This window comes from Microcaecilia unicolor, chromosome 1 (assembly GCF_901765095.1).
Source record: "Microcaecilia unicolor chromosome 1, aMicUni1.1, whole genome shotgun sequence".
Taxonomy (NCBI): domain Eukaryota; kingdom Metazoa; phylum Chordata; class Amphibia; order Gymnophiona; family Siphonopidae; genus Microcaecilia; species Microcaecilia unicolor.
Window position 1 is genome coordinate 6,961,756 of NC_044031.1, and position 15,555 is coordinate 6,977,310.

At 44.1% G+C, this 15,555-nt stretch overlaps 1 protein-coding gene and 1 long non-coding RNA gene across 2 annotated transcripts in view; one reads left to right on the forward strand and one right to left on the reverse strand.

Moving 5' to 3' along the window:
* LOC115462601 (zinc finger protein OZF-like) overlaps positions 1-15,555 on the forward strand; it is a 26,474-nt gene continuing 10,919 nt past the window's right edge. The window contains exons 1-3 of the mRNA XM_030192603.1: positions 1-36; positions 6,903-7,956; positions 8,134-8,361. Of these exons, the coding sequence (XP_030048463.1) occupies positions 3-36; positions 6,903-7,956; positions 8,134-8,361 (1,316 nt within the window). The 5' untranslated portion in view covers positions 1-2. The remainder of the gene's footprint in view (positions 37-6,902; positions 7,957-8,133; positions 8,362-15,555) is intronic.
* LOC115462649 overlaps positions 9,078-15,555 on the reverse strand; it is a 22,501-nt gene continuing 16,023 nt past the window's right edge. Inside the window, exon 4 of the long non-coding RNA XR_003940912.1 lies at positions 9,078-9,144. This is a non-coding gene — a long non-coding RNA (uncharacterized LOC115462649). The remainder of the gene's footprint in view (positions 9,145-15,555) is intronic.

A 15,555-nucleotide genomic window follows, 5' to 3' on the forward strand; every position in this document is an offset into this window, starting at 1 on the left:
TGATGAAGGAGAATTATGAGATCCTGATGTCTCTAGGTAAGGATTGCATTATCTGCATTTTTAGAAGACAGAGGGGCTGATTTCTTATGGTTTCAAAGCGAGGACACTTCCTGAAAATGAAATCACACAACAGTCTGTATACACATTTAGGTCTAATTAGTTTAGAGGCAGACTGGCAGGCAGCAAAAAGTCTGTCTTAACTCTATTTACTAAGGTTAATCAGGCAGTGGTCTTAATATTGGCTTCTGTCCGTCAACCAGTTCCTAATCCAGTTCACCACTTCGGGTCCTATCTTCAGCCCATCCAGTTTATTTAAGAGCCTCCTGTGGGGAACAGTGTCAAAAGCTTTGCTGAAATCTAAGTAGATTACGTCCATAGCTCGTCCCTGATTCAATTCTCCTGTCACCCAATCAAAGAACTCAATGAGATTCGTTTGGCACGATTTCCCTTTGGTAAAACCATGTTGTCTCGGATCTTGCAACTTATTGGCTTCCAGGAAATTCACTATCCTTTCCTTCAGCATCGCTTCCATTACTTTTCCAATAATCGAAGTGAGGCTTACCAGCCTGTAGTTTCCAGCTTCTTCCCTATCACCACTCTTGTGAAGAGGGACCACCTCCGCCGTTGTCCAATCCCTCGGAACCTCTCCCGTCTGCAAGGATATATTAAACAAATCTTTAAGAGGACCCGCCAGAACCTCTCTGAGCTCCCTCAATATCCTGGGGTGGATCCCATCCGGTCCCATGGCTTTGTCCACCTTTAGCTTTTCAAGCTGTTCATACACACTCTCTTCCGTGAACGGTGCTCCATCCACTTCAATCTCATTTGTACTTTTTGCAGTCCATCGCGGTCCTTCTCCAGGATTTTCTTCTGTGAAAACAGAACAAAAAGTATCTATTTAGCAAATTTGCTTTTTCTTCATCATTATACACATAGCGGTTCGCAGTATCTTTTAGTCTCACAATTCCCTTTTTAGTCATTCTCCTTTCACTTATATACCTGAAGAAATTTTTGTCACCCCTCCTTACATTTCTAGCCATTTGTTCTTCCGCTTGCGCTTTCGCCAGACGTATCTCTCTCTTGGCTTCTTTCAGTTTCATCCTGTATTGCTCCTCGTGTTCCTTTTCTTGAGTTTTTGTGTATTTCTGGAATGCCAAACTCTTTAGCCTTTATTTTCTCAGCCACTTGCTTGGAGAACCATATCGGTTTCCTTTTTCTCTTGCTTTTATTTACTTTCCTTACATAAAGGTTTGTAGCCCTATTTACAGCTTCTTTCAGCCTGGACCACTGTCCTTCCACTTCTTGTATTTCCTCCCAGCCCATCAGCTCCTTCCTCAGGTATTCCCCCATTTTACTAAAGTCAGCACGCTTGAAGTCCAGGACTTTGAGTTTTGAGTGGCCGCTCTCCACTTTAGCTGTACTATCAAACCAAACCGTTTGATGGTCACTGCTGCCCAGGTGGGCACCCACTCGGATATTTGACACGCTATCCCCATTTGTAAGCACCAGATCCAGCGTCGCTCCCTCCCTCGTGGGTTCCGTCACCATTTGTCTGAGCAAACCGCTTTGTAAAGCATCCACGATCTCTCTACTTCTTTCCGATTCCGCAGACGGAACCTTCCAATCTACATCCGGCAGATTGAAATCTCCCAGCAACAGCACCTCTCTCTTGTTTCCCAACGTTTGAATATCTGCAATCAGGTCTTTATCTAATTCCTCCAAATGTTTCGGAGGTCTGTAGACAACACCCACGTGTATAGAGGTTCTAGCCTCTCTTTTTAAGGTGATCCATATTGCTTCTTCCTTTCCCCAGGTCCCTGTCATTTCGGCCGCCTGATATCATTTCTCACTTATAGAGCTACTCCTCCACCTTTACGACTCTCTCTATCCTTCCTAAACAGATTATTTTTTTATTTATTTTTGTTACATTTGTACCCCGCACTTTCCCACTCATGGCAGGCTCAATGCGGCAGGCAATGGAAGGTTAAGTGACTTGCACAGAGTCACAAGGAGCTGCCTGTGCCAGGAATCGAACTCAGTTCCTCAGTTCCCCAGGACCAAAGTCCACCACCCTAACCAATAGGCCACTCCTCCACTAGCCTGGTATGTTTGCATCCCATTCATGGGAACCATTTAGCCACGTCTCCGTGATTGCAACCATGTCTAAGTCTGCCTCCAACATCAGGGCTTGAAGGTCATGAACTTTATTGCTTAGACTGCGAGCATTTGTGGCCATCGCTTGCCATGTACATTTCCTGGTATGTGCTTCAGCATTTGTGATTTGGGGTTGTCTTTTCTCTTTGGGTACCTTCATATCCTTTTGTTCCAACTTCATTTCTTTCTCTTCTGCCTCAGGTCTATTTTCAGGATCATCACCGTGCTGTAATGGGGCAAAAGAATTCTGTAGGGGCAACACTTGTGAGGGCGGATGCCTCTGTGTCACATAACGAAGTCTGCCTGAGCCTACTGTGAACCATCTATTCCTAGGTGGTTTTATCCTTGGAGGCAGTGGTGTGAATTTGGCTTGATTCTGTGCTGCATGGTTTTGTGTAGTCTTAGAAGCTGCTTTAAGTGCATCTAATTCCTGTTTTACCTTACTGAGCTCCTGTTTTAAACTAGCAAGCTGATGACAGACAGGACTAGCCTTAAGTCTCCAGATAATTGGCCTTGAAACTGAAACACCACAATTATTACAGAGAATAAAAGTCATCCTGTTTGTTGGAATGGGAATGAACAGGTATGCTATGATGGGGTTAATACTGTGCAAGATTAACTTTACTCCTCAGCCATACATAGGCCACCAGAGGCAGTTGTAATTTGGGTGGAGTTAATTTGTAATAAGTAGAATAGTTAGGAAATTTATTTAGGAAGTGTCAGTCTAGGGGTGGGTGGGTTGAGGGGCAGGGTGGGGGGGGGGCTTAAAGTTTAAAACCTGTGGAATGTGTTTGTTTAAAACCTATCTCCAGGAAAGGAAAAAAGTTCTAATACTTGCTAGCAGTTTTGAAATCTGAAATCAATAAACCAGTTAGAAACAACAACAATCAAATCACAACAGGCAGAGCAGATCTTGTATATATGTCGTTGATTGGGATTTAGGATGGGTCATTGTGGTATGCCTTGTAGAACAAATTGCTTTTTAGTAGTTTTCGGAAGTTGGTTAGGTTATGCATTGTTTTTGTGGCCAGTGGTATCGCATTCCATCGTTGTGTGCATATGTAGGAGAAGCTTGACGTAAGTGATGATTTATATTTTAGTCCTTTGCAGCTGGGGTAATGGAGATTCAGGAATGTGCATGATGAGTTTTTTGTATTCCTGTGTGGTAGGTCTAAGAGGTCTGACAGGTAGGCTGGGGCCTCGCCGTGAATGATCTTGTGGACTATAGTGCAGATCTTGAATGTAATGCGTTCCCTGAGTGGGAGCCAGTGTAATTTCTCTCTTAGGGGTCTGGCGCTTTCGAATTTTGTTTTTCCAAGTATGAGTCTGGCTGCTATGTTTTGGGCAGTCTGGAGTTTCTTGATGATTTGCTCTTTGCTTCCGGCATAAATTGCGTTGCAGTAGTCTAGGTGACTTAACACCGTTGATTGTACCAAGCTGCGGAATACTTCCCTTGGGAAGAAAGGTTTTATTCTTTTGAGTTTCCACATTGTGTGGAACATTTTCTTTGTTGTGTTTTTCACATGGTTTTCTAGAGTGAGATTTCTGTCAATTGTTACTCCGAGAATTTTCAGGTTGTCTGAGACCGGAAGGGAGAAGTCTGGGGTGTTTATAGTGGTAGGTTTATATGTGTTGTATTGTGATGAGAGGATGAGACATTGTGTTTTTTCTGCGTTGAGTTTTAATTTGAATGCGTCTGCCCATGAGTTCATGATTTGGAAACTGTGGTTGATTTCCTCTATGATTTCTGTTAGATCACGTTTGAATGGGATGTAGATCGTAACATCATCTGCGTAGATGTAAGGATTTAGGCCTCGGTTGTATAGTGATTTGGCTAGAGGTGTCATCATTAGGTTGAACAAAGTTGGTGAGAGCGGTGATCCTTGGGGCACTCCACATTCTGGTTTCCATGGTGAGGATATGGTCGACTTGGCTGTTACTTGGTACGTTCTAGTGGTCAGGAAGCCTCTGAACCAGTTAAGTACGTTTCCCCCAATTCCGAAGTAATCTAGTATGTTTAGTAGTATTTTGTGGTTTACCATATCGAACGCGCTCGACATGTCGAATTGTAGAAGGAGTATGTTGTTGCCAGTTGCTATTGCTTGCTTGAATTTGGTTAGGAGGGTGATTAGTACTGTTTCGGTGCTGTGGTTGGTCCGGAATCCTGATTGTGATTCGTGTAGTATAGAGAATTTGTTTAAGTATTCGGTGAGTTGCTTGGTTACCATGCTTTCTGTTAGTTTGGTAGTTAGGGGAATCGATGCTACTGGGCGGTAGTTGGTTATGTCGTATGTTTTTTTCTTTGAATCCTTGGGTATTGGTGTGAGCAGTATGTTTCCTTTGTCATTAGGGAAGAGTCAATTTTGTAGCATGTAGTTTAGGTGCAACGTGAGGTCTGTTACGAAGCGTTGGGGGGCAGATTTTATTAGGGTGATAGGGCATTTGTCCAGTTTGCAGTGGGATTTGGTGAATCTGTTGATCGCTTGGGTGATGGTTTCATCCGTGAGTAATGCGAAGTTTGTCCAGGTTCGGTCTGCTGGATATTCATTGGAGGTTGGGTCCAGGCAATCAATGAAATTTTCATGATCGGTGGTATTGGTTGGTAATGTGGCTAGGAGCTTTATAATTTTTTCATTGAAAAATTTAGCAAGGTTTTCTGCTGATGGGGTGTCTGTGTTAGTTGTGGTGACTGGTGTGGTGTCAAGTAGTTTATTCACGATTTGAAAAGATTTGTGTGTGTCTTTGTAATCTCATCCTATTTTGGTTTTGTAGTATGATCTTTTGTCTTATTGTGTATTTGTATTTTTTCTGTGTTTGTCTCCATGCGTTGAGTGTGTGTTCATCTTTCACTTTTCTCCATGCTCTCTCGAGTCTTCTGGTTTGTGTTTTGAGCTTTTTTAGTTCGTAATTGAACCATGGGATTGAGTTTTGTCTTTTTGTAGTTCTTGTTCTTAAGGGTGCTATATCATCTAGTATGCTTCTGCATTTTTCTTCCCAGTCAGCTAAGTAGTGTGTGGAGTCCGCTCGTGCTGTCCGTTCATTCTCGTATATCTTTTGCCAGAATTCTGCTGGGTCTATTTTGCCTCTTGTGCTATATGTTGTGGGTTTTTGTGTGCTGTATGATCCCTTCTTCCGCCAAGTTAACGATAGGTTTAGTTTGTAATGGTCGGTCCAAGGTGTTGCTGCCCATTTAGTGTCTGTTACTTGTATGTTGTGGTCAGTGGACAGTTTGTATGAGAAGAGGTCTAGTGTATGTCCTTTGATGTGGGTAGCATGCATGTGTGGCCATATGAGATCCCAGGAATTGAAGAATTCTTTACATTCACGTGTGTTGGTAGAATTTGGGTCTTCTAGGTGCAGGTTTATGTCCCCTAGTATTAGTATGTTTGTAGTGATTACGCAAGAGTTAGAGATGAAGTCCATAAAGCGAGATTGACATTTGTTCCAGTTGCCGGGTGGTCGGTAGAACAGGATGCAGCTCCTCAATACCTCTCCACTCTCATCTCTCCCTACACTCCTCCCTGGGAACTCTGTTCACTGGGTAAATCCAGCGCATTTTTTCTAGCGAAAAAGGTGCCGGTACTCAAATGCCAGGCCACCCTTCAGGGGTGGGGTGATCACTGAGGGACCCACCCTACAATAGCCAGGCCTCCTACAACCAGTCACAGAATCTATGACAAGGCAGACTTGGTGTGTAGAGCCTGAGCTCTATCATTAAAACTTGGGGTCCATGGGTCAATTTTAACAGACAATGGAAAAGGTGCCAGTAGTCAGTACCCCCAAGTACCTCCTCAAAAAAAAGCCCTTGGTAAATCTCTCTTATCTGCACCCTTTTCCTCCACTGCTAACTCCAGACTCCGTTCCTTTTATCTTGCTGCACTATATGCCTGGAATAGACTTCCTGAGCCGGTACGTCAAGCTCCATCTCTGGCCGTCTTCAAATCTAAGCTAAAAGCCCACCTTTTTGATGCTGCTTTTAACTCCTAACCCTTATTCACTTGTTCAGAACCCTTATTTTATCGTAGATATGTATCAATGTATGAAGGGTCCCCTCTTTAATAAAGGTATCGCAATGTACCCAAGAAGAAAACAAAGAAAAAACCTCTTTGCAATACCTTAGCCACCTGATCCTCCCAATGAGATTGGAGTTAATGTGAGCTGGACACAATGTCCAGACACCCAACATGCCATAGTCTTAGTGACATTAAAAACCAACTGATGACTCTGTAGCTAAGCTGTGACTGCATTCAAACATGTTTGCACTTGGTTAAGGTCCAGAGATGGCGGTGAGGTTTTAGCTACCAATACGATGTCATCAGCATATAAATAACTGCTTATCCCATAGTCCTGAACAATCGCTGCTAACAGAGGATGTGGGATGTGTGTGAAAAGAAGAATTTTAAATTTGTTACGGTAGCTGACTGACATGTTCATCCACTGCTACCCTAGCTGAGATAATATTTAACCGTCTCTCTGACCTCATGTGCAACTTTCTTTAAATTAGTCGCCTTATTTTCCAACTCCTCTTACTCTCTTACCTATCTATAGGTTCCATCTTTTCTATACCCTTCACTGTCTGTTCAAATGTTCTATTACGTATTGGGTAAATAAATCCAGAAGAAATATGAACTCCCGTAAGCAACTTAATAGTGTCTGATAATCTCAGAGCAGTGATTATAGGATCAGAAATGCAGAAATATTTTTACAGTCAGGAATATATGATTAATGCCTTTCTCAACCTCCACTAGGTGACGAGATCACACAAGAAAAGGAGAGAGAGGAGAAGCGAGAAGAACGTGAGAAATCTTTTACACACGAGGAACACTTATCACAAGACCTGAAACCACACACAAAAACGAGACGATTTCCATGTACTGAGTGTGACAAATGTTTCAATCGTAAGGGTCACCTAATACAGCACCTGAAAACACACACACAAGAGAGACGCTGTCCATATACAGAGTGTGACAAATGCTTCCATCGTAAGGATCACTTAACACAACACCTGAAAACACACACACAAGAGAGACGCTTTCCATGCCCTGAGTGTGACAAATGTTTCAATCGTAAGGATTGTCTAATACGACACCTGAAAACACACACACAAGAGAGACGCTTTCCATGTACTGAGTGTGACAAATGTTTCCATCGTAAGGATCACCTAACACAACACCTGAAAACACACACACAAGAGAGACGCTGTCCATATACTGAGTGTGACAAATGTTTTCATCGTAAGGATCACCTAACACAACACCTGAAAACACACACACAAGAGAGACGCTTTCCATGTACTGAGTGTGACAAATGTTTCAATCGTAAGGATCACCTAATAAAACACTTGAAAATACACACAAAAGAGAGACGCTTTTCATGTGCTGAGTGTGACAAATGTTTCATTCGTAAGGATCACCTAATACAACACCAGAAAACACACACACAAGAGAGACGCTGTCCATATACTGAGCGTGAGAAACCATTTCAATGCACTGAATGTGGGAAATGTTTTCTTTTCAAAGGACAACTAGAGAATCATCATAGAAGCCACACGGGAGAAAAACCCTTTAAATGTGCTGAATGTGGGAAATGTTACTGTAAGAAAAGTAGCGTAATATTACATCAGAATATCCACACCGGTGAGAGACCATTTCCGTGCAGTAAATGTGGAAAATGTTTGAGTTCAAAGGATGCACTAACACGGCACCAGATAATTCACCTTAAAGAAAAACCCTTTCCGTGTAGCGAATGCAATAAAAGCTTCACACGAAGGAGTTGTCTAGTAATACATCAAATAACCCACACCGGAGAGAGAACCCAAAGAATCTTTTCGTGCTCAGAATGTGGGAAAGATTTCAAACATGCGAAATCCCTATGGAGACACCAGAGAAGCCACAAAAATGAAAGACCATTTCCCTGCAGCGAATACTAGAAGAGCTTCACATGCCAGGATTGCCTGATAAAACACCTGCGAACTCACACTGGGGAAAAACCTTTTCCGTGTACCGAATGTGGGAAAAGGATTAGTCGCAAAGATTTCTTAGTATTACACCAAACAAATCATAAAGAGCCACTGAAGTCAAAGAAGAAGAGATTTCAGTGTACTGAGTGTGATAAAATGTTCTGTGTAATATCACAGCTAAAATACCACCAGAGGCGCCATACGGGAGAGAAACTGTTCCAATGTACTGAGTGTGATAAAAGATTTTACGAGCAATCAGGACTAAATTACCATCTGAGAAGCCGCACAGGAGAGAAACCATTCCAATGTACTGAGTGTGGGAGACGATTTAGTCACAAGAGCAGTTAAAAAACCCATCAATTGTTTCACACTGGATCGGTTGCCTAGACCTGTTAGATGGACTGAACACCCCACCCACACCCCTATAGACAGAGCCCACTGCTCCTCACTGTAGACGTTTGCAGCAGAGGAACAGGAGGAAGGACCTATAGTCCTCCTAGCCCCTCAAAAGGACTGTCTCTTTTGAGTTCTAGGTATTGCACTTCGCTGAGTAGAACTGCCCTCCCAGTTTCTCACATAGGACTGGCTCTCCATGCATCTAGCTGCTGAGCAAGACTTGTCTTCAGGGAGGCTCTGAAGCCCGGACTCTCCCAGGTTCTTGACCAGCTTTTCATGCTCCTTCCCATACAACCAACCCTGAAAGAGGATCTTGCAGAGCTGAGACTTGCAGGTTGCATCTGCTGACCAGTTCTACAGCCACAGCAACCAGGAAGGAACAGAAGAAAGGCTGTAGGGTATTGTGCAGTATGACAGGATGAAACAAGGAAATGAAGACTGCTATGGTCACCACTAGGAAGGTCGCTTCTGACTCCAGAGGTGAGGAGAAGATGAACAATGGGAACCAGATGCAGCTGGGAAGATGTAAGATAAGAAATTGTAAGGAAATACTAAAGCGGGGGGAGGGGGGGGGGTCGGGCCGGGCTCTGTGCATGTGAAAAAAAACAGAATGGAGTAGGAAAAAGAGACTTAAACTATGTAAAGCAAAACAAAACAAAAACAGGCTGATGCTAAGCGAAACTGTATAAAAGTTTGTATGAACTATGTCAGTAGTCAGGCTTAAGGTCTTGCAGCTGTCTGCTTTCAACTTCTTCTCACAGGAAAACTAATCATTACCTTTAGTTGGGCTAGAGAGGCATCTTGTTCTATTTTTAATCTCCCAGTAATATGATTTTAATAAAAGCATTTGAAATTCTAAAAAAAAAAACTGGAGTGACGTTCGTTATGAGTTTTCCTGTGAAATTGTTGAGAGTTTATCCGGGGAGAAGCACCCCGAAGGTTTAGCCCTTGCAGCCTAAGATCCCTCCCGGGGAATTAGGGGAGGGGGATTAACGCACCTTCACTCAGGAATTCCCTACCTATTTTCACCTCGTTTTAATGAATGTCTTCTGATATGCTATTTTATAGAATTGTATGTTCATTGGAATGGCTGGTAGGAAAAAGGAGGTGATGATGCCCCTGGATAAGACTCTGGTGAGACCTCATTTAGAATATTGTGTACAAGTCTGGAGACCTTCAGAAAGATCTAAACAGGATGGAGTCAGTCCAGAGGGAAGCTACTAAAATGGTCAGTGGTTTTTGTCATAAAATGCATGGGGACAGACTTAAAGATCACAATATTTATTTATTTATTTGTTACATTTGTATCCCACATTTTCCCACCTATTTGCAGGCTCAATGTGGCTTACATTGTACCGTAGAGGCGTTCACCGTCTCCAGTAGAGAAACAAATACTCTGTATACTTTGGAAGAAAGGTGGGAGAGGGGAGATATGATAGAGATACTTAAATATCTACATGGCATAAATGCACAGGAGGTGAGTCTCTTTCAATTGAAAGGAAGCTCTGGAACGAGGGGCCGCAGGTTAAAGGTGAAAGGGGATAGACTCAGAAGTAACCTGAGGAAAATCTTCCTCTTGGAAAGGGTGGTGAATTCGTGGAATGGCCTCCTGGTTGAAGTGGTGGAGATGAAAACAGTACCTGAATCCAAAATAGCATGGGACAAGTACATAGGATCTCTTAGGGAAGGATAGGGAGGGTAGATGGTATGAATGGACAGACTGGATGGGCCATATGGTCTTTATCTGCCTACATTTTAAAAATCTATGTTATACTCTTCCTCCTGGAAAAGCCAAATAAGCTGGACAGAACCTAGGTGACAGCAGAATCCCTCATCTCACTCACATGTAACAGTTGCCCTACTGGGTCAGATCAAATATCATATTTCGAACAGTAGCTAATTAGGTCACAAGCAGAATCCCCAAAAGTACAGTACATCCTTGGATAAATGGATATTTGGCATGGTACAAGAACCCCCCCCCCCCCCCCTGTAGAATATGGGCACAGCCATGGACCTCAAAGACCAGGACCTAAAAGAATAAACAGTTAACTAGCTTGTGCGACTTAGAAACTTATGACATGCTGAAGACACCCTTTGTTCTTGGAAAAGAGAAGTACTAAAAGGGTGCAGGCATTTCAGAGAAAAGAAAAGTCATAAAAACCTCAAAAACAAGATAACGTGGTTTAACAACCTAAAGGGGAATAACATAAGGGAAATAGATCCTGGGAAAAAGAGAACTGTATGGACCTCTGTGGAAAGTACCTAGTAAAAGTGGAAAATAACTTGCAGAAGTAAATGAATTGTTAGCTTGTCAATTTTAGTATATAAGCAGCTCCCAGAGTGCACTGTGACATTCCCACACAGTAATCCCAAATACAAAGGACTACAGCTCGCAGGCATTGTGACACTCCCACACAGTAATCCCTCCTAGGAAGAAATACACCTCCCAGAGTGCACTGTGAAGTCTTACATAGTAATCCCTCCAAGGAAGGACTACAGATCCCAGAATGCACTTTGACACACAGTAATACTTGCTTAGGACTACAGCTCCCAGAGTGCACTGTGACATTCCCACACAGTAATTCCTCCTAGGAAAGACTACAGCTCCCAGAGTGCACTATGATCTGTCACACAGTTATCCCTCCAAGGCAGTGGCGTAGCCATGGGTGGGCCAGGGCCCACCCTATTTGGACTCTGGCCCACCCAAAATTGTGCACTCTTGCTATGGCTTGCAGAGGTCCTCAAACCCCGTCAGCTGAAGATTTCCTCCTTCTCAGGCAGCCGGTGCTCTTTCAAACGGCAGCTGGCAGCACTTGCCTCGAGCTGAAACCAACACCAGCCCCTCTTCACATGCTTAGTTTTCATGCATGCACAGCCTGCTGGCCGTGGCATCAGCTCAAGGAAAGTGCTGCTGGCTTGTTTGGAAGAGCAGGAGGAAATCTTCATCTGGCGGGGTTTGTATATCCCCTCCTGCTCAGGTATTTAATATTATGGGCTTGAAGGTGGAGGGAGGGATGAAGAGCTGAGCAGAGGGGGGCTAAGGACAGGGGGAGGGCATGAATTCCATGCCCACCCACCTTGGACTCAGGCCCACCCAAAATTGGATGTCTGGCTACGCCCCTGCTCCAAGGAAGGACTACAGCTCCCAGAGTGCACTGTGATCTGTCACACAGTAATCCCTTCTAGGAAGGACTACAGCTCCCAGAGTGCACTGAACAGTCATACAGGAATCCCTCTGAGGAATGACTACAGCTCTCGGAGTGCACTGGGACTCTCCTAGAAAGGACTACAACTCCCAGAGTGCACTGTGATCTCTCATACAGTAAGCCCTTCTCGGAAGGACTATAGCTCCCAGAGTGCAGTGTGACACACCCACTCTGTCCTACACAAACTGACGTTTTCTTCTTTTTTTAATTATGGGGACACTGAGCCAGTCAGGGGTGAAAATGTGCAGCGCAGTTCACTGGCCTCTTCTATTTCTCTGCCAGGATCTTACTGACTCCTCCTTGATCCTGCAAATGAATCATTAAATAACACAACATTAGCCCAGCCCCAGTCTCATATTGCAAACCCTGCACAGGGCTGGAGGGAGGTCTCTCAGTCTCAGTTTCTCTTCCTTTGTTCAATGCAGACTTCCTGTTTCAGCAGCATTTGGTAAAGAAGCTGATCACTGGCATCCAGAGAAACCCATCCCTGCAGTCCAGGAGACATTCACACAGGAGCCTGGACTGGAGCTGGACAAGGGCAGGAGGATGGAGCAGGTAGGAGACTGGCAGGAGGTGGGCAGCAGGGGATGCAGTGCCAGGCAATGCCACACACGCACAAGAAGAAATGAGCCTGGCACTGCTCAATCCATTCCCTGCTGTAGCCCCTCAGGCTCTTCTTCCTCATTCTCCTCCCCTCACACAACAGCTGCTCCTTCTGCTTTACCAGACTCAACTTCCTGACATCTCTTTACATTTTCCTTTCTCTCTCCCTCTTAGAAGAACATAAGCACTGCCATACTGGACAGACAGAAGGTCCGTCAAGCCCAGCATCCTGTTTTCAACAGTGGCCAATTCAGGTCACAAGTCCCTGACAAGATCCCAAGAGTAAAACAGATTTTATGCTGCTTATCCTAGAAATAAGCAGTGGATTTCCCCCAAGTCCATCTTAATAATGACTTACAGACTTTTCTTTTAAGACACTAGCCAAACCTTTTTTAAACCCCGCTATGCTAACTGCTTTTACCACATTGTCTTGCAACGAATTCCAGAGTTTAATTACACATTGAGTGAAGAAAAATTTACTACTTAGAACCTTCATTGCGTGCCCCCTAGTCCTAGTATTTTTGGAAAGAGTAAACAAGTGATTCACGTCTACCCGTACAACTCCACTTACAGGGAGATGCACAGAGGTCCCCGGAATGTACCACCTGGTATTTCCACCTCTGTGAAAATTACCAAGCTGGAAATACCGAGCGATACATAAAGCAAATTGCATGTAAATGAGCTGCTTGTAAAAAACAGCAAGCAGCCCGGTAGGAGGGAAGCCAATCGGTCAGCTGAGCATGTACAGAACAGCCTATTGCTAAGCTACGGTTTTCATACACACATACAAGCTGCATGTATGAAAGCCATGTGTACATGGACAGCAGTGGTCCTTCTGGGCAGGATGTCACAGGAGCCCGCAGGAGAAAGAGGGAGGAGGGCGGCTGACGGCTCCAGTTTTTTTAAATAATGTTGAAAGGGCTGATTTTATGGGGAGCTTAAATCTGGGAAGGCGCTGACAGACTTCAGCAAGGGCTGCCGTTGATCCCAACATATCAACATGAGAGTCGGCTGTGCTGTGTGGAGTTGCAAGACAGCTGCTCCTGACCTTCTGATAAATGTTCTTTGTTAAAGGTAGACAGACCTAGCCGTGCATCACTCGTAAACAGCTGTTCATCTGGTGGAATGCACATCTAAATACTAATCAGCTTGTCTGGCATTCATTTGCATGTGATTTCCGTTGGCTGCCTGCAGAACACGTTTGTGCATCACATGTTGAATACCATAAAAAAAACACAGTTCTGGCTCAGTAATTTTTGTACATCTGCCTCTCATTATTTTATAGATCTCTATCATATCTCCCCTCAGCCACCTTTTCTCCAAGCTGAAGAGCCCTAGACGCTTTAATCTTTCCTCATAGGGAAGTCATCCCATCTCCTTTATCATTTTCGGCGCCCTTATCTGTACCTTTTCTAATTCCACTATATCTTTTTTGAGATACGGCGACCAGAATTGAACACAATATTCAAGGTGCGGTCGCATCATGGTGCAATACAAAGGCATTATAATGTCCTCATTTTTGTTTTCCATTCCTTTCCTAATAATACCTAACATTCTATTTGCTTTCTTAGCCGCAGCAGCACACTGAGCAGAAGGTTTCAACGTATCATCAACGATGACACCTAGATCCCTTTCTTGGTCCGTGACTCCTAATGTGGAACCTTGCATGAAGTAGCTATAATTCGGGTTCCTCTTTCCCACATGCATCACTTTGCACTTGCTCACATTGAACGTCATCTTCCATTTAGATGCCCAGTCTCCCAGTCTCGTAAGGTCCTCTTGTAATTTTTCACAATCCTCCCGCGATTTAACGACTTTGAATAACTTTGTGTCATCACAAATAACTTTGTGTCATCAGAAAATTTACCTCACTAGTTACTCCCATCTCTAGGTCATTTATACAGTGGTGGAAATAAGTATTTGATCCCTTGCTGATTTTGTAAGTTTGCCCACTGACAAAGACATGAGCAGCCCATAATTGAAGGGTAGGTTATTGGTAACAGTGAGAGATAGCACATCACAAATTAAATCCGGAAAATCACATTGTGGAAAGTATATGAATTTATTTGCATTCTGCAGAGGGAAATAAGTATTTAATCCCTCTGGCAAACAAGACCTAATACTTGGTGGCAAAACCCTTGTTGGCAAGCACAGCGGTCAGACGTCTTCTGTAGTTGATGATGAGGTTTGCACACATGTCAGGAGGAATTTTGGTCCACTCCTTTTTGCAGATCATCTCTAAATCATTAAGAGTTCTGGGCTGTCGCTTGGCAACTCGCAGCTTCAGCTCCCTCCATAAGTTTTCAATGGGATTAAGGTCTGGTGACTGGCTAGGCCACTCCATGACCCTAATGTGCTTCTTCCTGAGCCACTCCTTTGTTGCCTTGGCTGTATGTTTTGGGTCATTGTCGTGCTGGAAGACCCAGCCACGACCCATTTTTAAGGCCCTGGCGGAGGGAAGGAGGTTGTCACTCAGAATTGTACGGTACATGGCCCCATCCATTCTCCCATTGATGCGGTGAAGTAGTCCTGTGCCCTTAGCAGAGAAACACCCCCAAAACATAACATTTCCACCTCCATGCTTGACAGTGGGGACGGTGTTCTTTGGGTCATAGGCAGCATTTCTCTTCCTCCAAACACGGCGAGTTGAGTTCATGCCAAAGAGCTCAATTTTTGTCTCATCTGACCACAGCACCTTCTCCCAATCACTCTCGGCATCATCCAGGTGTTCACTGGCAAACTTCAGACGGGCCGTCACATGTGCCTTCCGGAGCAGGGGGACCTTGCGGGCACTGCAGGATTGCAATCCGTTATGTCGTAATGTGTTACCAATGGTTTACAGTGGTGACAGTGGTCCCAGCTGCCTTGAGATCATTGACAAGTTCCCCCCTTGTAGTTGTAGGCTGATTTCTAACCTTCCTCATGATCAAGGATACCCCACGAGGTGAGATTTTGCGTGGAGCCCCAGATCTTTGTCGATTGACAGTCATTTTGTACTTCTTCCATTTTCTTACTATGGCACCAACAGTTGTCTCCTTCTCGCCCAGCGTCTTACTGATGGTTTTGTAGCCCATTCCAGCCTTGTGCAGGTGTATGATCTTGTCCCTGACATCCTTAGACAGCTCCTTGCTCTTGGCCATTTTGTAGAGGTTAGAGTCTGACTGATTCACTGAGTCTGTGGACAGGTGTCTTTCATACAGGTGACCATTGCCGACAGCTGTCTGTCATGCAGGTAAC